At 37.2% G+C, this 23,452-nt stretch overlaps 2 protein-coding genes across 6 annotated transcripts; one reads left to right on the top strand and one right to left on the bottom strand.

Moving 5' to 3' along the window:
* The first annotated feature begins 35 nt into the window (after window positions 1–35).
* Window positions 36–19,727, top strand: LOC112564404 (ATP-citrate synthase-like). Of its 3 annotated transcripts, XM_025239191.1 has the most exons (31): window positions 36–245; window positions 2,994–3,082; window positions 3,520–3,707; window positions 3,976–4,098; window positions 4,444–4,506; window positions 4,762–4,860; window positions 5,031–5,122; window positions 5,356–5,435; window positions 6,586–6,716; window positions 7,028–7,146; window positions 7,691–7,827; window positions 8,457–8,518; window positions 8,874–8,991; window positions 9,214–9,359; window positions 9,779–10,029; window positions 10,234–10,286; window positions 10,739–10,854; window positions 11,296–11,400; window positions 11,701–11,792; window positions 12,022–12,126; window positions 12,700–12,781; window positions 12,903–13,013; window positions 13,338–13,465; window positions 14,297–14,390; window positions 16,066–16,220; window positions 16,532–16,682; window positions 16,853–16,996; window positions 17,395–17,508; window positions 17,726–17,808; window positions 17,919–17,995; window positions 18,278–19,727. In XM_025239191.1, exons 3-31 carry the CDS (start codon window positions 3,558–3,560, stop codon window positions 18,373–18,375), a joined length of 3,279 nt encoding a protein of 1,092 aa, XP_025094976.1. In that variant the 5' UTR covers window positions 36–245; window positions 2,994–3,082; window positions 3,520–3,557; the 3' UTR covers window positions 18,376–19,727. The 3 variants fall into 3 exon arrangements, with proteins under 3 accessions (XP_025094976.1, XP_025094975.1, XP_025094977.1); XM_025239190.1 differs by lacking the exon at window positions 2,994–3,082; XM_025239192.1 differs by lacking the exons at window positions 36–245; window positions 2,994–3,082; window positions 3,520–3,707; ... (3 more) ...; window positions 5,031–5,122; window positions 5,356–5,435 and adding an exon at window positions 5,787–5,814.
* Window positions 19,655–23,439, bottom strand: LOC112564405. Of its 3 annotated transcripts, none has more exons than XM_025239193.1 (5): window positions 23,305–23,439; window positions 22,485–22,585; window positions 21,783–21,921; window positions 20,665–20,965; window positions 19,655–20,320 (listed from the first exon to the last, which is right to left on the bottom strand). In XM_025239193.1, the coding sequence occupies exons 1-5, from the start codon at window positions 23,391–23,393 to the stop codon at window positions 20,174–20,176; spliced, it is 777 nt and encodes a 258-aa protein (XP_025094978.1). In that variant the 5' UTR covers window positions 23,394–23,439; the 3' UTR covers window positions 19,655–20,173. The 3 variants fall into 3 exon arrangements, with proteins under 3 accessions (XP_025094978.1, XP_025094980.1, XP_025094979.1); XM_025239195.1 differs by having other exon boundaries at window positions 23,268–23,372; XM_025239194.1 differs by having other exon boundaries at window positions 22,485–22,587; window positions 23,258–23,361.
* Window positions 23,440–23,452: the final 13 nt, after the last annotated feature.

Here is a 23,452-nt window from a genome sequence, read left to right as displayed (position 1 = left end):
TTTTCAGGAAACTAAATGTTAGGGGATGCCAAGATGAATCGCGTCATCGCCTGACACGCACCAAGCCACTCGCAGCGAGCGCGGTCGACACTGGCAGAGCGCTGGACTATGTTGATAGAAGTGGCGTGAGGGCTTCCCGAGTCATCGCGTGGTCGTCAGAGAAGATCGAGCATTGACAACGTTTTCCAACCTTGCACAAGTAGCAGCACTGTCCTGCACAGACTGTCTCTGTGGCATCTTTTCAGGTAAGACTGATAATACCACGAAACTTATAAATCTGATTGTGGCATTGCTGTTGTAGTTTTAAGGTTAGCTGTTATTATGATTATCGCGGTACGTTTGCAACGACATGCACTGAATATCATTCAAATCTGATCGCTGACCTGAAACTGTGCAGTGTTTACATTATCAACTCGTATATCACCGAGTTGTTTAGAAAGGTTTTTCATATCTTCATCAGCGCTAGAACCAGAAGTAAAAATTAGTCTTCGGTTTCTCATTTATCATTTTAACCTTTTGTCGCAAGCAAGATAAATTTTCTACCTTTATTTGGAAAAGATTTTGCCGTGCGGCTATAGAAGTCAGCGGGACAATGACACTTGAATCAGACCGATATCTAATGGTCACCTTTAAAGATAGGAATAGCCACATATCGGTCTTTTCAATTGTCTGAATCTTTGTGCTCTGACAGTTATGCAAAAAAACACCGCGACAGTGACGGTCCGCACATTTAACAACCGGCTGGCTTCTATGTTTTAATATTTTGCATCAAAATACATTATATGTGTTTGCAAGTGCAATGTAGCTTTTCAACTGGCATTACCTTGAGCTTGACCAAAAAAAAAAAGCTAATTAGGAGAAAGTATTGTATTTAAAGAGTATAGATTAATGCATGGTGAAAATTGTTTCATTAGTTCAATGCTATTGAATTTTAGTAACATCATGATCTATGGCATAGATGTAACTGTTGAAAGGAGTAGGATGAAATAAATGTTTTTGCCTAGTTGTGCAGTATACAGCTTTTTTGGGGGGTGGGGTGGAGGGGGGTCAGAGGGGTAGCTCTCTGTTTCAGCCTCATACTGTGCTGACAGTATTGATGAGGGGTATTTTGATATGTTGGCTGATTATTTTAGGGCACCAGATTTCTTTAAAAGAATGTCACTCATTTTGTTTTGTTGATTTTTGTTATAAATCAGCATCCATTCCACCATGTCACTGTGCTCCCAATAGATTAAACAGACTCCAGGTCCTCTAGGATGTAACTGTCCAGTTCTACTGGTTCTTCCTTATTCAGTTAATGTTCATGTGTGATGTAAATTTTCTTATCACTTTACTTGTAGGTGGTAGGCCAAAGGGGATTGGTTCTCTGATTTAAGGAGTGTCCATTATGTGCCTCTCACACCCATATGGGGTCGTTCTAATTTTGGACAGTTATTACATAAATTAAGATTTCCAAGAAAGTCTTAAAGTTTGCAGTTCTTATTTGCACATTCTTAAGCATTACAACTAATTATTTTGTTGGTTGACTGTTCTTTGTGCTTTTCAACTAACAGAAAGTATGCTGGATCATTTATATCCTGGTTGTAAAAAAAAAAATCAATGGCCCTTAATATAAGGTGGTGTTATCACTCAAGTTTTTAAGGAGAAAACTAATACTACTACCTGCTTGCAGCATTTTATACCTTGTAGTTCAAGCCACCTTATAGGTTTTCAGTTGAGATCCGGGTCTGGATGTGTGCTTTGAGGTGGGTGGGTGAGGGTATAGTTGTGTGTATGTGCTTGAATGAAACTGTTCACCTTTCACCCAAAGTACTGGTTTTATGATTCCTTGCCTGTTTGTAGCTGCTATGTTAAAGTCATCTAATCGTAGAATTGCTGCAAAATTAATTATGACTGTTATATTATGTGACAAATGGATGACTCATAATAAGATTTTGTGTTCATAGACTTTTAAATGCACTGATGCTTCACTTATGATATTTGATATTTATTTTTCTTCCTGTTCTGTGGCTTTTTATAGTTAAAAAGAATAGTGAATTTTAGACTTGCTATTGAAGTCCTTTCCCTTACTTTCTGCAGTAGTTATTTTACGGTCCTACTTGACTTGCATAATCAATAAACATTGATAACCATTTCTGCTGTAACAATAATATGACTTGGTTCAAACTCACTGTTGTATTTTTTTTTAAACGGTCATAATCTTGTTTAAAATGTTGATGAAGGCTTTACTGCATGCTGATACAAGTAATATAGGTTTCAGAGTGTAGGTAGTGAAACTTAAATAATTGAAAATTAAATTTTTTTTATGAATATACAGCTTTGATTTCACATAATAAGTGCCCAAAAGTTTGAACCAGGCCTTATTATTTCAAGGACTGTAAAATTACTACTGCAGAGCATGTCTGGCTGAAACATTTTTTGTAGCACGCTTGTTCACACTCTAAAGCTTACACTACAGATCAGCTCAGCCATCATTGATCTCCAGAACTTGGATTGATTCCAGAAAGGAAGTGCTGCAAAAATTGCTGTAATCTGTGTAATAACTCTTTTCTCAGGCAACAACAGGCAAAGCAGTTCTTCATTGTGTCTGGAATCAACCGGTTTCTGTGATTTGATGCTAACTCAGCCAGTTGTGTTGCACTCAATCTTAGTAAACATCTAGATGATAATGGATTTTAAAAAGACTACATTTATTTGACAAGTATGACAAACAGTGGGTCTGGGTGCTGCAGTTGGATTTATTACAGTGGAGTAAACTTTCATTGGGAAAAAAAACACACCCTCATGCATTACATTTTATAGTGTAGCCTCCTTATCCTGCCACTAGTTTTAGCAAAACTGATTTTCCCCCAAGATTTTTTTTTTTTCCATAAAGCCACTAATCCTACTTCTTGCCCTGCCATCCATGCATCTCTCACCATGTTTTATCTAAAAATGCAGTGCAATTCCTATCATTAACTACTACTGCTGTCATCTAGACTTGAATTGTCAAGGGCAAGGTTCTAGTCCCTGTCTGTGCTGCTGTTGGCTTTTATCATTCTTGTGTTGAGGATAGTGTGTGCCTGGGCAGTGGCAGAGAAAGGCAAGAACCTTTTCTTATCATGCCTTAGGCTTAAATGCTGGTCCCTTGCTATTTGTTCTGTGTCATCCTGAGCCTCCCACAGGCTGTAGACCTAGCATGTTTTCTTGTTCGTTAGGAGGGATTGAATGTGTTGGGAACCAAGTTAACAAAGCCAAAATATTTCCTTTAAGCAATCAGTAATGAATGAGTAGTAAATGCTACTTTCAAGAATTTACTAATAACATGTCTACAAAAGCATGTTCAGTTGATGGTCTTATGGCTATGTAGCTGTTAAAAAGATTTTAAGGTAAAGATATTTTTCTCATTCCACTCCTAGCTTCCCCTTATCTCCCTGAACAATCATTGATTATAAAATACATGTAGCAGTTAAAACTGTCCTTTAAAAAATTTTATTTTTGACAGCTGCAAAATGAAGTGTATTTTTTTTCTTTGTTTAGATTTACATAGGTGAAGATAGTCATACAACAATCAAACAATGTCTGCCAAGGCAGTCAGTGAAGCCAAGGGCAAGGAACTGCTAAACAAATTTTTAGAGGGTGCAGCTATGCAAAACAGAGTAGTAACTGTCACCCAGGATGTCAACTGGAATCAACTTGTTGCAGACAATCCCTGGCTCAACGAAAAGGTGAGAAGTTGGCACAGTGTTCTTTCTAAAAATGAATTTAAAGGGCAGCCAACATTCAAGAAAAGAAGTTTTAACAACTGTGATCAGCATTGTTTGTGTAGTGTGAAAGTTCTTTCACATTAATAGTAGACATCTTTTTTTCCTTTATTAATATGTACCTTTCCCTGAAAAAAATTAAGTAGCTTGTTCACATAGTTAAAATTGACAGTTTGATAATGATAGTGTCTGTTTAATTTATTAAAGTTTTCCCCTGTCTTGTAATTTTTAGAAACTAGTAGTTAAGCCAGATCAGCTGATTAAAAGAAGAGGAAAGCTTGGACTCATCAAGGCTGGAGTTGACCTTCAAGGAGTTAAGGAATGGCTAGAAAACAAACTGGGCAAAAATTTCAAGGTTAGAGTGTGATTTCTTGGTATTTTGTGATTGCTTTTGAGTGTCTGCCATTAGTAAATAAAGGCTAGCTGCTGGCAAGAGTCTAACAGATAAGATGCTTGGGATGGACACTAGCCTCTGCAACTCTTTGTTTGCGTATCTTATCCAGGGTGGGTGGTATGTTCAGAAAGATAAGTGAGTTTGTGTAGGCATCTCAACTGCTGCATTCTTTGCAAATCTCACACCTATAGTAAGTGGGTTACACAGCAATTTTAATATTTCTCTGTAGCTTTGTGTCCATCCCTGATAATAGAAGGTTTAAGAGCTTTGCTTCTGAATCATAATCAGAGCTGATTTTGTTCACAGATTGGAGCTGCTGAAGGAAAACTAAAAAATTTCATTATAGAACCTTTTGTTGAGCACAAACAAGTAAGAAATGTTCTCTGTTTTAAATGTTTTGTTGTGTACTTTATGTTGATTAAATTTAATGAACTTTAGTGATGAAGAAAAGTGTTTTCACAATACAGGTACTTTATTAGGTGTACTGACATAATTACTGTTTGTGATTTTAAAGCATGTTAACACATTTTTATTTTATTGTGTATTAGATTTGTGGTGGAAAATTCTTTCTTTATACTTCAATATCGTGAGTAAAATATTTTGTGTGCTGCATCTACATTTCAGGATGAAGAGTACTATGTGTGCATCCACTCACATCGCTATGCTGATACCATATTGTTTCATCATGAAGGTGGTGTTGACATTGGAGATGTGGATGCTAAGGTGATGCTAACATTCTGTAGATTTTTCTATCTTTTCAAAGGGAAAATGATTTTAATCCGTAATGTTGTACACAGGTTGAGGAGAAATTAGTGTACCATTGGATAGGGCTTTTTATCTTGTGCTACGATTATTTTTTTTTTAATGAAATGATTTTTGGTTATATTCTATAGGCAGTGAAGCTTGATGTACTTGTGGATACTGAAACCAGTGCTGAAGCCATTAAAAGCACATTGCTGGCTAATGTTCCTGAGAAGGACAGAGAGTGAGTTGTACTGCATTTGAATATTTTTGGTTGGCCTATATTGCTGTTGTACAAAAAGTAAGCACATATTCAATCTGTTTTCACAAGCTTTCTGTTTTATAAAAAAATTTGTAGTTATTTTCTTTAGGATTATGAGCTAAAATAAGAAAGGTGAAATGGCTGCTGAAGACCTTTTCTGATTTACCACCCAGGAGCTTCTCTTTGTCATATGCACTTTATCTGATTGTCCTCAGAGTTCTAACTAACTTCATACTGAAACTGTATGCAGTTTACAAGGATCTGTACTTCACATATTTGGAGATAAATCCTCTAGGTGAGATTGTCTGAGTGTTCATTGTCTGTGGTGTTTAGTACAGTAATTGAACTTCCATTTTGCTTCCAAAATATTAAAGCTCTTTGGCATAATGGCTGTGTCTGGAAGTCATGGAGCTGTGAAATTCAGTACCTTCCAAAGTTATCCGCCATCTAGACCAGGTGAACTTATTTTCTGTTAAGGGCCATGTACATATTACATCATTTGTGCGCCATACAAAATTATCAACTTAAAAATTGTCCTGCTATATTTGGTCAAGCCATAGTTTCACCACAATGTGTTAACACTTTTTGCAACGTGTACACTCTCAGCTTGCCTGACATTGACTGTCTTCTGAGTCACCGCAATACAGGCCACTGGCAGTGAATGAGAAGCATAGGTGTGTTTTGCATCATGCATTTGTATGTATCCTATCTGTCCCGTACTGGATGCTTCTTGCTTGTCCCTTAAAATTTATGCTATTAATATGATTCACTTTATATAAATTTCTGCTGCTAGATTATTGAATTTCAAATCAACCCTGTTTTTTTCTTGGCAAAGACAAACCAAATGATTTCACAGTGCAGACATTCCCCACCCCTGATCAAGACTGTGCTTCTGGCACATTTTGACAATGACATAGCACATTGTTGTTTGTTTCTATACACATCCAGTGCAGCTTCTGTCCACTCAGAGCCTAAACCCACAACACATTTGCTAGCCCACACTTTTGTGTCTGCATCATTTCTTGACAACCTGCTTCTGTATGACAGCTCTTTCAGCATCATTGCCTTCTATGAGATTATGCCTTTCTGTGTACATTTGCATGTTTATTAAAATATTAAATACTTATTTCCATATACATGTTTGTAAATTATGTTTAATATATATTTAAATAGATGTGTTTGCACACAGAGATGTGCATGTGCACATATTCTGATGCTATGTAAATCTGATTTATTATTTGTTGCTGTATAAATACCTATAAGTGCACTCAGCTGTGAAGATATGGGTGCACATTACTCTAGTCAGCACCTCTGATTGTGTGTTAGTGTTTCATTTAAAACTATTATTTTTTAATACAACCGTATTTTTGTATCATTTGTGCAGTCATTTCTTTAGTGAGTTTTCACTGAAGATTAAATTTTTATGCTGGATTTGATTTTTATAGTGGTCACAGACGGTAAAATCTACATACTGGACTTGGCTGCAAAAATTGACCAATGTGCTGAGTTCCTTTGCAAAGCCAAATGGGGTGACATAGACTTCCCCCCACCTTTTGGACGAGATGCTTGGCCAGAAGTAAGTTTTACTGGCTAGTAAAAGATAAATGAATATCTTTGGGGGTGAATGTTAGGAATATAAAAGCAAATGCATAAATTATTGGCACTAAGCAGTAAAATAAATCTCATCAGATAAGGTCTTCCAGGTTTGGCATCTTCTTGAGTCCACCAATTATAGAGAAGTAAACACATGTTTGGCAGTTTGCAACTCTTTATTTGAAAAAAGGATGCATGTTTGGTATTATACCTGAACTATGTGTGTGGGAAGTGAGTGTGTGGTTGAGTATAAATCAAAAGAAAGTGATATTTTTACATTTGTATTTATTACAGGAAGCCTATATTGCTGAACTTGATGCAAAGAGTGGAGCATCTTTAAAACTGACAGTATTGAATAGAGCTGGTCGCATTTGGACCATGGTTGCTGGTGGTGGTGCCTCGGTCATTTATGCGTAAGCATTTTTAATTAACACTCTTATCTAAGAAACATTTTAAATAAAATGTTTATATGCTTATAGTCTTTTGCCTGCAGCACAATAGCTTGTTAATTCATTTATAACCTCTTCAAGGGCTAAGTGCATTGTAAATTATTTCAATGGGACTCTCTCTTCCCCCAGCTCTCACCCTTATTAACAAATATAACACATTAGAATACATTTAAAAACCAGAATGATTGTAATAGGCAAGTCTACAATCACCGCATGCTAATCATTTTTGTAACTCCCTTGTCTTGGGGCTGACAAAGCTGAGGCAATAAGCAGTTTCAATCTCTCTATCTCTCTGATCACTATGCAGATTCTCACCCTTGGGTAAACATGAAGCCATGCTTCATTGGCTGCTGCATCTCATTATGTTCAAAAACGTATAGTACTTTTTGGGGTGTTTTGGTTGTTTGGGGTTTTTTCTTGTGGGCCAGCTGTATAAAAAGATGTTCACTCTGCAGTAGGTCTTACTATAAAAGCTTGTACTAACATTTTTTTTATTATTATTATGTAGAGACACTATCTGTGATCTTGGAGGGGCTTCAGAACTGGCCAACTATGGCGAGTATTCAGGAGCACCCAGTGAGCAGCAGACATATGAGTATGCCAAAACAGTGCTGAGCCTCATGACAGAAGTGCATGATTCCAGAGGTTAGTGTTTTGTGCATGAACAGAAGGGAGAGAGCTGCTCTTTTTTAAGAGTTCCATCCAGTTCCCTCCACCCTGTCCATGTGGGTGTGTGTGCGAAAGAGACTAAGTAGTTATGATTTAAATGATGGTTAATAAATTTCTGACTCATTTGATAAGAGTGTGCTTATGCAACTTTATGCATGTTAGCACCTTTAGCCTACCTTTGTTGGTGATAAACAATTATTTATAAGTATGCCTAATCACATGGTTGAAAATAAAAAAGCTTATAAAGCTGATATTATTGTCTAAAGACTAAGAAATAGGCCACAATCCTTCCTACTATATACAGCCTAAATTTTAGTCTAAGCAAGCCAGATAAACTAATTATTAGTATTTAGTCAGCAGGTTCACAGTTGCAGCACTAAAAATCTGAAAAATAACCTGAAACAATTCATTTTGTTTTACATGTCAGTCTCTGCAGATTTGTTTGAATATCACAACTCTCAGTGCAAACCCTCATTGTTCAAAATAGAACCACACAGTCAATGTGTGCAGTCACATCAAATCTGCATTAATACTGTCTTGTTTGACAACATGTGTGTTGGTGTATTTTTTGTTAAAATCACATCTTTATATCTTTTTATCTGCAGGCAAAATACTTATCATAGGAGGTGGCATTGCAAACTTCACAAACGTAGCTACCACTTTTAAGGTAACTTTCAGAAAAATCAGTGTACATGCATACATTGATAGTCATTACAGTCACTTGGCAGTAATTATTTTTCTGTGACAGTATGGAAACACAAGGATAAGAAAGGATACACAAGTGTGCATGCGAGTATATTTCCTTGTGAATTAATGATTCTGAATAAGGAGTGCATACTTTAATTGCTGATTCTCAATGTTTATTTCAAGTAAGTGTGTGTGTCACAAAGGAAATAGGCTTCCACTGTGCACATTAAGCAGTTCATCATGAACATGTGTAATAGACAAAAACCTGCTGTTTTTCTGCAAAGGGAAGTATCATTGTATGATTTTCAATAAATTTTGATTATGTTTGCTTATAGGGTATTGTACGTGCATTACGGGAGTACCAGTTGAAACTCATAGAAGGCAAAGTTTCTGTGTATGTGAGACGTGCTGGACCAAACTATCAAGAGGGTCTGAGAATCATGAGAGAACTTGGTAAGTACTTTCAACCCAGTTCTCTCTTACATAAATATTTTAATTTTTACAAATTAAAGCTTTTTATTAGACTTTTAATTGTTTGCACAGATGTCATTCCTTTGTTTTCATTCTTAGTATTGTCAGAGCAGTTATACATTTTTATATATTTAACCTTTACTTTATGGAGAATATGATTTGTATGTCACATTTTTTAAAATAACGTTTTTCCATCAAATGTAGGAGACAGCCTGGGGGTTCCTATCCATGTCTTTGGTCCAGAAACTCACATGACAGCCATTGTCAGTATGGCTTTAGGCAAGAGGAACATTCCTACAAACCCTCAGCCTCTACCCACAACAGCAAATTTCTTATTGCCAGGGTCAACGGTATTTCCCCTTTTTTTTTGCAACTTATAGCCTGATCATAAACATTGTGCTTGAAACATTTTTTAAGGCTTGATTTTGCAATATTTTCAGATTTGTTTTAAATGAGACATCAGTTCTGTTTGAATCATGTCACACGAAGACTTACCCTTTGCAATTGGACTTTCTTGCTCATCAGCTCAGAGGCAGTTTTTCAACTAGATGTGGTTTGTTTGTTTTGTTTTCTGTTTTTTGCTGTTGTTGTTTGTTTTGTATTTTTTTTTAAGGTGGGGGTGGGGGCTCTGAAGCAGTTTGGGCTTATGATATCTTGTTAGGTTTTGGGGTTCTATTTTGATTTGGAATGGAATTGTCTCTGGCTTTTCTTGGTAGTATGACTAACCAATCAAGATAGTGTGGTCAGAGATCTTGTAATGTGTGTGCAGCAATCTCCAGTGTCCAGCAGGCGTGGGTCAGCTGATGCAAACTCCAAAGCTGTGTCCATTGCTAGTGCAGGACCTCTTTTAGGACAGGCAGCTGGGGATGGAACAGTGGAGCAGCAGCAGCCTCTTTTCACCAGCAATACAAAGTCTATCATCTGGGGCATGCAGTCAAAGGCTGTCCAGGGAATGATGGATTTTGACTACGTCTGCTCTCGCAAGGAACCTTCTGTCGTTGCTATGATCTACCCATTTGTGTGAGTTTGCACAGGGTCCCTTGGTTCAAATTTTGTATTCTTTTCAAAATACATTTTCTGCTTTGAGGTTTCTGCACACACAATCACAATCATACATTTGTCATAATTATTTTTGTGCACAAACAAGAGGCTGAAGGGTGTGGAGAGAGAGATTTGGTGAATTTACAGATGCATTAATGGGGGGAAAAATGCATTTCTTTTCAGGGGAGATCATAAACAAAAGTTTTATTGGGGTCACAAAGAGGTCCTTATTCCAGGTGAGGGTGTATTTATTTTTTAATTAGCTAAAATGATTATTAAATAATGGTCATAGCCTGGTAAACAGACATATCTTCTGCATACAAGCATTATCTTCATTAAAGAACTAGGGATTGAATGTTTCTTCAACATGAGGAATGAGCGCTTTATTTATGAACATATATTTAAACACATCCCTTAGCTGTGGTATACATGGTGCTTCTGTTAGTATGTGGCATAGAAATGACTTATGATACAAAATCCATTACAGACAAAAGTGCACACTTCAAGCTTTGTATTCTGTGAAATCTTTTTTATGTTTACATTCAGTATATCTTTGCTAATTATTTCATTTCTGCTGTAATGTAGCTCAGATTGTCTGTGAAAATGAGTACATAATTGTTTTTAAGAATTGTTTAGTGAATGATCAAATTACTTCCTTTTGACTAACAAGTGCTGATATGTGAAACAGTTTACAAAAACATGGATGATTGCATGAAGAAACACCCAGATGCTGATGTGTTGGTCAATTTTGCCTCTCTACGTTCAGCATATGAGAGCACAATGGATGCACTCAACTACAAGCAGGTACAAAAAGTAGAGTTTGGTTATTTCTGCACTATGTGATGTTTGTGGAGTTGTCTCCCAATGAATTTTCCTCACTTTGATGATCTACATCATATATAGAAAAATCCTCGTCGATGCTGCTGTCATCATTTTCCAGCTCATGGGGTGAATCAAGCACTCTAAGAGTTAAAAAGTTTCCTTTACTGCATACCACTTGGCATGTGTGATCTCACTTGACGACAGTTTTCACATTTCATGTCATTAATATTGTAATAGCATGCTGCACACATATGCAGTAATGAGCTACAGTTTAGGCAGAGGGAGTAATCCATATACACATGAAAGGGTTAGAATGAGTTAAAGAGCACAAAGATTTAATATTACTTCTAAAAATAAAGTTTTGCAAGAAAGCGTGCATTGTCAAAATTGAGAAATTGTGTATGTATATTGTTTGTATTGCAGATACGAACCATTGCCATCATTGCAGAAGGAATCCCAGAGAATCTCACTCGTCACATGATTCATGTTGCACAAGAAAAGGGGGTGACCATCATTGGACCTGCTACAGTAAGTTTTGTCTTTAACTCAAAAGTATCTTGATCTGGAGATTTGTGGGAACTGAAAGTTAATGTAACAGGTTTTTATAAAGAGTTTTCATTGCAATCTACTACTTATGGTGGTCACTTTAGTTTAGAGTTCTACTCATTAATACATCTAGTCATCATTATACCCACTTGGTTACAATTTAGTCTCTCTCTCTCTTTTTTTTTTTTTTTTTTTTGTGAAAAAAAAATTAACAAAGAGGGGAAAGTTTGGAAAGTTTAAATATCCCTTTTGGGGTTTTGTTTTGTTTTCTTTTTTATTTAGGTAGGTGGCGTCAAACCTGGCTGCTTTAAGATTGGTAACACTGGGGGCATGCTGGACAATATCTTGTCTTCTAAACTTTACAGGCCTGGCAGGTATATTAAAATCAAAATATTGCAATGTTTTATTCATATCCACTTTTCACTAGTATTATATACCAAAAGGCAAAGATCCTGTATGAGAGCCGAGAGGTCACATAGGTAGTAAACCTGTAATAGGCTTGTTATGACTAGGCTGTTTTTGTTTTGTTTCTTAGCAATTTGAGCTTAAGTTTTCTTCTTTAATTTTTTGTGAAATTTACATTGAAAATGATTTAATCTCCAGTGTGGCTTATGTTTCACGATCGGGTGGAATGTCCAATGAACTGAACAACATTATAGCTCTGAATACTGATGGTGTCTATGAAGGTGTGGCCATTGGCGGTGACAGGTATGATGCCTGAATATTTGTAATTTTGAGCATGTAAAAGTTACAAAATCCATGCAAAACCTGTGCTGAGCTTGAATGAGTGAAGGTTTTACTTTGTTCCGTAGCAGGTAACCTGTGTGAAAGATGACCGGGAAACAGATTCAGAAGATTAAGAAACATCTAGACAACAAGATCATGAAGATATACTCCCACACTTTCAACAGCATTTGAATATGTAATAATAAAAGTTTAAATTTTCATGAAACATGGGTATTCCTATTTGCTTCGGTGAGGGACGACAAAGAGGTCTAAACATGGTCAAGGGGGGAGAATAAAACAAAAAAAATATAGTCCTTTAATAGACAGCATTATCTTCCCTTTAACCACATCTCGGCAATGTGATGTGTAAACATCGTGCTTGTATTTTCGCTCAGCATTTGCCATTTGGGAAAGTAATGGCTTGTGACAAGGGCTATAAACTTGCCTTAAAAGATTCCTTGTGTTCAATGTTTAGAGTATTCATATTCAGAATATTCTAGAAGCAATGTTCTTTCATGTCTAGATTTATCCAGAGGATAAATATTACGTTGGCAGGTACCCCGGCACCACTTTCATAGATCACATATTGCGTTATCAAGATGACCCCAATGTCCAAATGATCGTCCTTCTTGGAGAGGTATGAATGCTTTTTGTTATCCACAAATTGTTTGACTGATTGTAATGTTTTACATAATTTTTTTTATGAAAAGCTTTCACTTACATGTCCAGAGTCAGACATCTCTAGTTTTTTTATGCAGGTTGGTGGTGTAGAAGAATATCAAATTGTGAGAGCCATAAAAAGTGGACGCATCTCCAAGCCTGTAATTGCCTGGTGCATTGGTACATGTGCCAAAATGTTTACTTCTGAGGTATTCGGTTTTTTTGTGTATTTATTCTGTAACCTCATATAGAGTATAAACTGCTTCATACACACTTGAGTTTAGTCTTGAAAGTTAATTATCAGATGTATTTGTATGACTGCAATAATAACACTATTTCAAGAGACAGTGCTGCTGCTGTAGTCTTGAGCAATTCTCTCCATTATAGCATTTTTTCTCCACATTGAGACTAGGAGAAATCTGAATCTGTTTGTCTGTTATGATTTGGTAGTTCTTCAGCAGGCTGTAAAGAAAGAAGTGCACATTGTAGATTCTATCATGATCTTACCGCTTTCTTTTCCTTTCCTCTGTCAGGTCCAGTTTGGTCATGCTGGTTCCTGTGCCAATGCTGCCGATGAGACAGCAGATGCCAAGAACAAAGCCTTGAAGGAAGCAGGAGCCATTGTACCTCACAGTTTTGATGAACTAGGAGATGCTATCCGGTATTTCCACCTCGTTTTGTTTCTTAAGTAACAATAATCAAATGTAGTAAAGTTATTATTAATTCAATGTCTATTAACTACTATATAGTTCAGGGTCTCTTGCTCAGTCACTAAGCTTTCTCTTTTTTTGTGTGTGGAACTAGACATGTTTTAGTAAACTATAAAGAATTAAATATTAAACTGTTCATGTTTTAGGATTACATATTCTTTTGGCAAGCCAAAATGCTTTATAAGCCATAGGGGCATTTAGTGTTTTAGCAGTAATTATATCAGAACTCATTTATGCTAAAATTAATGAAAAAAAGGGTGAAAAGATGTATGTGTATGTGATGCACCATCACAAAATGTCTTAACTTGCACACAGCAGCTTAGTAACAGAGACCTGGAAAGTTGATTAGGGTCAACTAGGTGGAGTTTCATTTTTAAAAATAACTCATTGGTCATTAAACTAACAGGGAAATACACTTTTGAGTTAAAATAGAAGTGATCTTAACATAAATTTTAATCAAGGTACCCCAAGGAAAACAGGCCTGATTTCCACAGGAAATGTGTTGCAAAAGGAAAACCTTGTTGAATTGCTAAGAAACTTTGAATTTTACAACATGTTTGTATCCGAACTGAATCAAGCTGTTTGTAAAACAGCCCATCTATTTCATCATCATCAACTATTATTTATTGTTTTTATCAAACATTTAGTGCTGCATGCTGCTGCATAGAATTGGTTAAGCAGACTAGGGTGCTAAGTGAGAATTATTTTGTAACTTAAAATTCTGCTTAGTATGCAGTAGAACACAATTGTTGTAGCAGCTAAAACTACTTTTCTATCAAAAGGGAAGTATACAACAAACTTGTGGCTGATGGAATCATCATTCCACGACCTGAAGTTACCCCACCTACTGTTCCCATGGACTTCAACTGGGCTAGAGTGAGTGCTCTTTTATTATGTTTGGGATTTTTTTTAAGGGATGAGAAAGAGGGCACAATAAAAAGCAAGTTTTTATTTAACTTCCTTTTGTAGAATGTGCTTTGTCTAGACTCTAGAGCAGGGGTGTCAAACTCAATTACCCAGGGGGCCAAATCTGACATCCTACACAAAGTGGCGGGCCGAAGGTTATTATTAAGTCTGATAACTTTTTATTGAACAGTAGAAAACTAAACGTTTTGTTATCAATTTTGTGTAAACAAAATCATACATTAAAACAAAATTAAAATAATAACAAAACAAGGCTTAGCAGTTTTTCTTCTTAATTTACTTTGTCCACTTTCTTCAGCTTCCGTTCTGTATTCAGGCTTTTCAACTTGTCCTGATGTTTAGTCTCGTAATGCCGTCTCAGATTATATTCTTTGGTCACAGCTATTGTGTCTCCACAAAGTAGACACACTGGTCTACCGCTGATATTAGTAAACATGTAGTCAGCCTCCCATTCGCTTTGAAAGACTCTGTTTTCAAAATCAACTTTTCTCTTGGCCATTTTAACGGCTAGCTTTAATTTGAAGTTTGATTGGTATTGAAATTACAAAAATCCCTTCAATACACAGTGTAATGTTCTCGATCTTTATTATGTAAAAGTCTTTAGAAAAGTCACAACACGTGCTTAGCTCTGATCATCTGCCTTTGTTCCCCGACAGATGGCGCACCAGTACCTACGACTAGCGTTAAGTTCGCACACTACACACAGCTTTCAATTAATTCTAATAAACAATCGCGTGATCTGCTCTGCTCTGTACTATTTGCTATGACATGTGATGTTATTGCATCAGTATATGTATGTAAAAGAAGATATAATTAGGCAAAAAAGACACAAATCATCAATAGACAAGCAGCAACTATTTCAACACCGTGGCTTGCTGTTTATACTCGGATACTTATCTCCCTGGCGACAGTCATTCCCTCTTGACGACGCAGGAACTGGACAGTCAGTATTCCACAGTTGGCACTTATCATCCAGTCCGCGTGTGTAATTCAGTTACACGTATTATGCACAGTTTGCACATATCATTCCAGTTGGTAGGTATATATATATAATCCCCTATCCTTGCAGAAGCTATACTCCCACCAACTTGATCTCCACAAGTTTGCTTCTCACAACTTCTCATCGAGACGACTTCCGCTCGCCAACCCGCACATTCAGAAAGTGACGAGTTTTTACTAGTCTGAGGATGAGCTGCCTCATCATACACGTGGGTTTCCCCTAGTCACCCTTTGATCTCGGACCGATTCAGGGAAGTTAACAGGTACTAAAAATCTTCGACCCGCGGCCCGTGTTCAGGCCAGCGTGTCCCGTGTCAAAGGTCAGATTTATGGGCCCCGCCTTCACCCTCCCTTCAGGTCATCAACAGGAGCGGTGGTAACTTGACCAGTGCACTGTTGGTGGTCTGTACAAACTTCACTAAACTCATCCCATCGCTTGTTTTGCTCGACGGGAACTTTTCTGTTCTTTGCCTTCTAACTGTCACCGTCGCCGGGCCATTAACAATGATTAACTAAAATTCTTTCGCGGGCCAGGTAAAATTTCATGGCGGGCCGGGTGTTTGACACCCCTGCTCTAGAGAGTAGAAGAAGACTGTGTCTTTCTATAATGCTTGCTTTTCTTGTCTAGGAGCTTGGTTTGATTCGGAAGCCTGCATCCTTCATGACTAGCATTTGCGATGAACGAGGACAAGAGCTGCTGTATGCTGGTATTCCTATCACAGACATTTTTAAGGAGGACATGGGCATTGGTGGAGTGCTCTCTCTTCTTTGGTTCCAGCGCAGGTCAGAGAAATGCTGACTGTACTTCATTTTTCCACCTCTTGAGTCTTCTGACTTTTTCATAAATGCTATGTTGTTTCCTTTAAAGATTTTCAATTACACCTTACCAAACCCTGACACTTAAGGGTGGAGAAAAGGGACTTGCTGAATTTAAAAGGGGTCACCTATGAGATTTTAAGCATATACTTTGAGCTTTTTAAATATACTGTCAAAAGAGAGATAGAAGAAGAAAGAAAATTACCATTACTTAATTTTGTATTACATGGATTGTAAAATATTTTGTGCATATATATGCGTGTGTATTTGTGTGACAGGCTTCCCCGCTATGCCACCAAATTTATTGAGATGTGTTTGATGGTAACGGCTGATCATGGACCAGCTGTTTCGGGAGCCCACAACACAATTGTGTGTGCACGTGCTGGAAAGGACCTTATTTCTTGCTTGGCTTCAGGTCTTCTCACCATTGTAAGAATTGTTTAAAAAAAAAATGTTTGCTAATTTCTTAATGTACTAGAATTTATTCATCAATCTTGCTCTTGTTTGCATTGTCTGGTTATTATTATTTTTATTTTTTTTTATTTATTTATTTTTTTTTTTTTGGTAACTTGTTATCATTGCTTTTTATTTATATATAGGGTGACAGGTTTGGAGGAGCACTAGATGCAGCAGCCAGACAGTTTTCGGAAGCATATGACAAGGGGCAGATCCCAATGGAGTTTGTTAATGACATGCGCAAGAAGGGCAAGCTGATCATGGGCATAGGTCACCGAGTCAAATCAGTAGGTTGAGCCATTGGGAGTATTTTGTTGTCCTCCATGCTAACATTTTACAACAGTTTGTATTGAGTCATGCACACAAGCCAAACATTTACAGATGCAAATCAAGTTAAGTAAATCTAGATGACAGGTAAATTAAACAGTTGATATTCTATATCACCAGACCAGTGCAGTAAATGCTGACAACCATTCTGCCTGCTTTTTTCATTATTGAATTCTGGATGCATATGTGCCCCCGTTTATCACACATTGCCTTCTGACCTGCATCCAGTCTCTCATGTAATTATTCTTCTAATTAGTGAAATCATATTATTTTAGCATCATGTGATTGCTACTAACTCATCTTTAGTTCTAAAGTGCACACAAAGTTCATTAACATATTTTCAATTGATCTTCCACAGCTAAACAACCCAGACATGCGTGTTGTCATCTTGAAGGAGTATGCTCAGAAACATTTCCCAGCTACACCACTCCTCAACTATGCCCTTGAAGTTGAAAAGATCACTACCTCCAAGGTCTAGAGACTTGCCAGTCCATTCCAATTGTCCTGTGTATAGGCCATCACAAATATATTACTTTAATTTAATAAGCAGTGAGAATGGATAATGGAAGAAAAACCAAAGAAAATTAAAGAACTGCTTTGCAAAGAATTAAAAGATATTGTATTGTATAGAAAAAATACACTTGATAACTTGTGGCTATTGTGAACATTTGACTGCTGTATGTTTTCAGAAACCTAACTTGATACTAAACGTTGATGGCTTCATTGGAGTTGGTTTTGTTGACTTGTTGAGGAACTGTGGATGCTTCACGCGGTAAGCTTTTTTTTTTTTTTCCCTTGGGTGTATCATCCTACATTCTGAAATGGAATGGATATTCAAAGAAATTGCAAAATGCTGAAATTTTTCAAACACTTATTTTTTAGGGAAGAAGCTCAGGAATACGTTGAGATGGGGGCACTCAATGCTCTTTTTGTACTGGGTCGCAGCATGGGCTTCATTGGTGAGTTCTTTTCTTTTCAGGTTTTTGATTTAGTCATATCTAGAAAAAAAGGCTATTATACAGACTTACAAAATGTTGAGAATGGAGAAATCATCATAAAGGGGAGAAAAACTAACTAGTATTGGTCGGTGATTCAAATTTGCGACTTAAAAAAGAATTAGTTGCATGTATTTTATTTTAAACTTTAAAAATGTCTGCTTCCAAGCAGTTTGAAGCAAGAGGTGGGTATATCTTATTCTACAAGTGCTTCAGTAAACGTCTTATAAAACTTTCTTGTTACAGGCCACTACCTTGACCAGAAGAGACTGAAACAGGGTCTGTATCGCCACCCATGGGATGACATCTCTTACATTATGCCTGACAGCATGGAACAACAGTAAAAAAGACCAAAACATCCATCTCTCTTGGGCACTGATGTCATTCCATGCATGACAGTGTTGGATTCTCAGCTGTCAGTGGGACTTAATGTTTGTTCTCAATCATTCCATGAGAATGTAAGACCAGCAGCATTTGCCTATTCTTCCTCTGATTTATCTGACCCTTGAAAATGATATTAAGGCTGGCTATAGTGAATGAGAAGGTTGTGAATAGCATTTTATGTCTTCACAGGGTTCCTTTAATCAGCGCAGACAATTTTGGAATGGTAATTTGTATTTTGGTCCTTTTTTTTTTTTTAAATCAATTTTTTTATATATATATAGGAGGGAAATGTGTTCTTGTTAATACCCTCAATCCAAGATACTTTAGTCCACTGTTCACATTTTTGGCTACAGGTTGATGATAATGAAACTGTTTTGTAATATGCAATAACCACTATCACTTGTATCATTTTCTAGTTGAGGCAACCTGTCACTTGTGATGTGCTTTAACTGATTTAGTTCAGCAACCTTAAAATATTCTCATTGATGTATACATATCGCAATCATGCAGTGACATTCAGGGTGGGTGGTTTTACTAATGGTTTGTTGGTTTTGTTTGGTTTTTTTTTTTTTTTTCATTTCATTACATGTTCATTGAGTGAAGGCTTCTTTAAGCATGAAATTTATAGTTGTTTAGATGTTGCAGTGTGTTTCAAAGTAATTATTGATCTGGGAAGTAACTTGATATGATGAATGTGTCTGTGCGTGTGCCTGCTGATATTGCAAATGCTGACCAGCCACATTTTCATATCCTTTTACAGCATAGACATTAAAACAGCTTCTTCCTCATTCTGCATTGTCTAGTAAATTCTCAAGTAGACCTGTTTAACAAGTAGCTCTAATGAAGTTCATGGAGCTTTTGTCTGCCATTTAGTAAAATTATGTCCTAGGCCAGACTAAGCTCTTGACTCATACAGTCTTAAGTTCTCTCATTATAATTCTGTGTCTTTTGCATCAGCAGTTTGTTGTTCAGAAGAGAGTGGTTTGATTAAACTGTCTGAAAATATTTCAGTGTTTTGAGCTTTTAAGTTAAACAAAACCACATTGTTATGCTCTAGTCTTCGTAGATATTTATATGGAAATTTTGTTTACGAAAAAAAGATCAGCACCACTGTGGATTAGTTTATGGTACATATTAGTGATGTATGATGCACACTTCGAGCCAAACAGATCTTTGTATATTTACACCATTCACTGTCAACTGGTGGGTTTGCCGATGACAAAATAAAAAGTTAAGTATTGCAAGAGGGTTTTAATTAGCTGATTGATGTTGTATTATCAAATTGGGAAACAAGTAAACATGCTAAAACAAGGTTTGCTCATCTTTCATTTATGTTCATTTGGGTTTGATTCTATTTTTTCCAAATAATAAAGGTTTGAGAGCTAAGAGAGACTGCATTGCAGATGACAGATCTGTGACATTGTGTGTGAGTGCAGTCCTAACTGAAGGATAGGTGATTTGGAACATATAAGTTTGTGAAAATATATTAAGCCTTGCAAACATTGGCTGATTATAATAAAGCTCTGTATGGAGTGACAATACACACCGATGGAAAACTCATTATGGCAGTGAGGGCAAGACATTGATAAACCTTGAGAATGCTATCTATGCTTCATAAAAATTCAGAATCTTTTAAACAGAAAAACATGCACTGATGTAATTGACTTTAAATAATCCATTATTCTAAGCCAGAAAGAGCTGACCTCAAAGGTCATACATTTTAACAAGCAGAATAATGGTGTGCTTTATTTTTTAAGTTTATTTGGCTCTAGACAGTATGGGACACAATACTGCCCAGTCACAAACAATTGAAAAGGATAGCACTTGGGTTCTCGGTCTAATTGGAAAATTGAACTCGAATTCTTGATTCACAGACCGGGCAACTCGAGGTTGGGGACCAGCACCCTGCAAAGAGCGATTACGCATTGTGTGAGACATTTGCAAAGAAAACAGTCATCACCCGTAAGTAATATCTTTGGTGGTATACTGTCAAAAAGAGCATTCGTCGTCAAATAGCAAGTCCTGCGATTAGGTTGTTTTTTTTTTTTTTTTTGGCTCGAAGTTTACCAGATGGTTGCTATAACCCTATGCACCAAGAGAGTTGACACTGAACGGGAATAAAAGCAGAAAAACGAGAATATCATTAGAAGTGATACTACCAATGGATTTTAAAAACCACCTCAAAGGACAATAATGAACATGATCAAGTTTAACTGTGTAAGGGTCGAGGGTAGGACACCGTGACTCACCAGCAGGCTGTGGATCTTGTTGTCACTTTCTTCCGTTATCCAATTGATCAAAGACTGGATGGCGTTGCCGTTCAGCAGAGACCCACTTTGGGATTTGCTTGGACGGCCGGCCGGCAGTGTCTCGGTGATGGATTCAGCGGCTGGAGGCGTCGATGTTTCGATGCTGACAACACCCTCTGGACAGCCGGTGATGAAGAACCACGCACCGCAACCTTTCTCCACCCACCAGTGCGTACCGTTGTGCCCAAAGCGTCGGCGCACTTGCATGCTGCCGTCCATGTCCACCATCTTCAGTTCGCACCTGCGGTCATAACACTTTTGACCCTAGAACCAACCTGCTTCTGACTGCTACTCTTGTCAAGACCATAAACTTTTAACTTCCGAATTGAATACATGTATATTTATCGTCAGCTTACACTAGTGTTCAACCTTGCTCCTGACCTCGGACTATTGCTGATATTTTCGTCTCGAGCCTATCAAAAATTAAGTTAAGAAGGTAACATTTTGAGAAAGCTGCTAAGGGTTTACTCTTCATTTCGTTGAATACAAAACAGAACCTGATATATACTAGCACTGTTCACTTCGGTGCATGTGCTTCAGTAGAAGTCCAGAGTGTAAACTAATATTGAACAAAGTAAAAAAACACATTCAGTATGTTAAGACCAGCAGTTTTGCAACGGTTTGTAAGAATTTAAGCTGTCTAGTTACGAGTACCTTTGCAAAAAAATGCGAGTTGAAGAGTTTTCTTTTTTGCCTATATAATATACAGCATACAGAAATATTTAAACTTGTTATAAAAATCTATCTTAATAAAGTTATCTTAATTGCATGCGTGGCATGAAACAAAAATTCATGAGCGAACTTTCTGTGGGTTTTGTCGTTTACTTGTTTTACCAGTGACTGCACTACACTCTTAGCGAGAACCATGGAGTTAAAACAGCTTTGTTGAAAAGAAAAATATGGCATGAAAGATCGACTTCATATTAGACTATGCCGATGCGGTTAGGGCGGGAGTATTTTATTAACGCACACATAAGGGAATTGCAGGAGAAAAAGTTTCCCGTGTCGGCGAAATAAAGCAGTAAACAAAAATCGTGTAATGCTGCTATCATACCGACCAGTAGAACGATCTAGGCCGTTTGTTGTCCACCTTGACAGACTGAATGAAGAATCCCGGAGGTAGGATGCTGGCCTGGTACACCGTTTTGTGCGTGAAGTCTGGACGTGACTGCAGTTCAGCTTCGTATGTTACGCATTCTGAGGAAGTAAGCAAAGGGAGAGGTGAGTCGGGATGTATCGAGGAGAGGAAAAGATTCAGGAAAGGATAAAAAGGGAGGAAGAATGTAAGAAAGGAAAAGGACAGAGAGAGAGAGGGGGGGGGGGCAGTTTTGGGCATTTACAAAACACATGGCACGTCTTACACCGCTAACACAATAGTCATATATGCAACATGAATTTGTGGGGCATGTCTTCCACAGTTTTTTCCCATGCTACCTTAAATACCTGCAAATACTTTCGTACATTCGCGATCACAAATGTTTGTCTTATTCATTACTTCATGTTCCCAGATCAGTTCTGAAGTATAATATCTCTACAGAAAGCACTGGATAAATAAATGAAAATAATGCCCTTTCCATCTTCAAACATATGATGCAGACTTGTTGTTGCTAGCAAGATTAATAAAATAATAATAATAATAATAATAATAATAATAATAATAATAATAATAATAATAATAATAATTAGTCTTGACGATTCTTTAAACATGCACGATTAAAATTTACTCTTTTAAATCAAACACACGGTTGTCAAATACATACGTTGCTGTTTGTCCGCCGTCATCACGGCAGGAGTGAGCAAAAAGATGACACCCACAAACAGAATCATGGCCATGTCGATCACTGCCCTGGATGTTCTGAGACTGATACACACACACACAAAACCAACAAAAACTAAACGAGAGCTTCGTCGTCTTAATACCGGTTATAACGACATCCATGTTAACATCACAAACCGTTTAAATGATAGTAGATGTGGTGACGGGGACAGTCTATTCAGGTTTCTTCGTACGTTTCTGAACAATGTAATGAAAGGCAAATTCTTTTTTTTTTCTCTCTCTGTCTTCTAGCTTTTCTCTTTCACACACACACACACCTCTTTCACACACACACACACCTATGGGCTGAAAGGATCGATCGAAGTACTGTGAAGAACGAAGAAATGAAAATATGAATACTGGAGAGGAAGGAAAAGATTGAGGAAGAGACGCGCTGTGTGTGTGGATAATAAAAAAAATTCATTGTTTTTTAAGAAAGCATAAGTAAAAAAGTGAGAGAGAGATCGAGTTATAGTTTAGATTCGAACTCTTTGCGCTTTTTAAGTCCAAAAATTCGTTTAAAATTATCTGACAGACAGCCTTCTATCTCCCGCTACACAAATCAACCATATGTGAGCCCAGTAATTATACTAAAAATTATTTACCTACCTCCTGCTCTTGCGAACGTTAGTAACGCTCTTAGAGTACGATTGGTCGTAAATTTTTGCAGGCTTGGAAAAAATTTTTCGTTTAAAAAGCCGTGAGATTACTTACCTAACGTTCTCGCCGATTCAAATGGTTAAAATCACAGCAGCAACGCTCACCTGAAGCACTGAGCCTGGATTAGCTGTTTAGTTGAACCGCAGCGTGAAACGACTTTCATTAATGCAACCATACTGTCATCAATCATCATTCACCGGCCAGATGAAGCACAAACTTCCGCGAAGACGACAGGACAGGAGGAAGGGGGTC

The sequence above is a fragment of the Pomacea canaliculata genome, linkage group LG5 (genome assembly GCF_003073045.1).
Source record: "Pomacea canaliculata isolate SZHN2017 linkage group LG5, ASM307304v1, whole genome shotgun sequence".
In the NCBI taxonomy this organism is placed as follows: Eukaryota; Metazoa; Mollusca; class Gastropoda; order Architaenioglossa; family Ampullariidae; genus Pomacea; species Pomacea canaliculata.
The sequence above is the reverse complement of the archived record's forward strand: the minus strand, read 5'-3'. Positions and strand labels throughout refer to the sequence as shown.

What these genes read in the sequence shown, in the direction of transcription:
- LOC112564404 (XM_025239190.1), top strand. Translation starts at nt 3,558, where the DNA reads ATGTCTGCCAAGGCAGTCAGTGAAGCCAAGGGCAAGGAACTGCTAAAC. An exon ending in ATCCCTGGCTCAACGAAAAG is followed by an intron (nt 3,708 to 3,975) that starts GTGAGAAGTTGG and finishes TGTAATTTTTAG; the next exon opens with AAACTAGTAGTTAAGCCAGA. An exon ending in CCATCATTGGACCTGCTACA is followed by an intron (nt 11,401 to 11,700) that starts GTAAGTTTTGTC and finishes TTTTTTATTTAG; the next exon opens with GTAGGTGGCGTCAAACCTGG.
- LOC112564405 (XM_025239193.1), bottom strand. Translation starts at nt 23,393, where the DNA reads ATGATGATTGATGACAGTATGGTTGCATTAATGAAAGTCGTTTCACGC. An exon ending in CGGCCTAGATCGTTCTACTG is followed by an intron (nt 20,966 to 21,782) that starts GTCGGTATGATA and finishes TTATGACCGCAG; the next exon opens with GTGCGAACTGAAGATGGTGG. An exon ending in ACAAGATCCACAGCCTGCTG is followed by an intron (nt 20,321 to 20,664) that starts GTGAGTCACGGT and finishes CGCTCTTTGCAG; the next exon opens with GGTGCTGGTCCCCAACCTCG.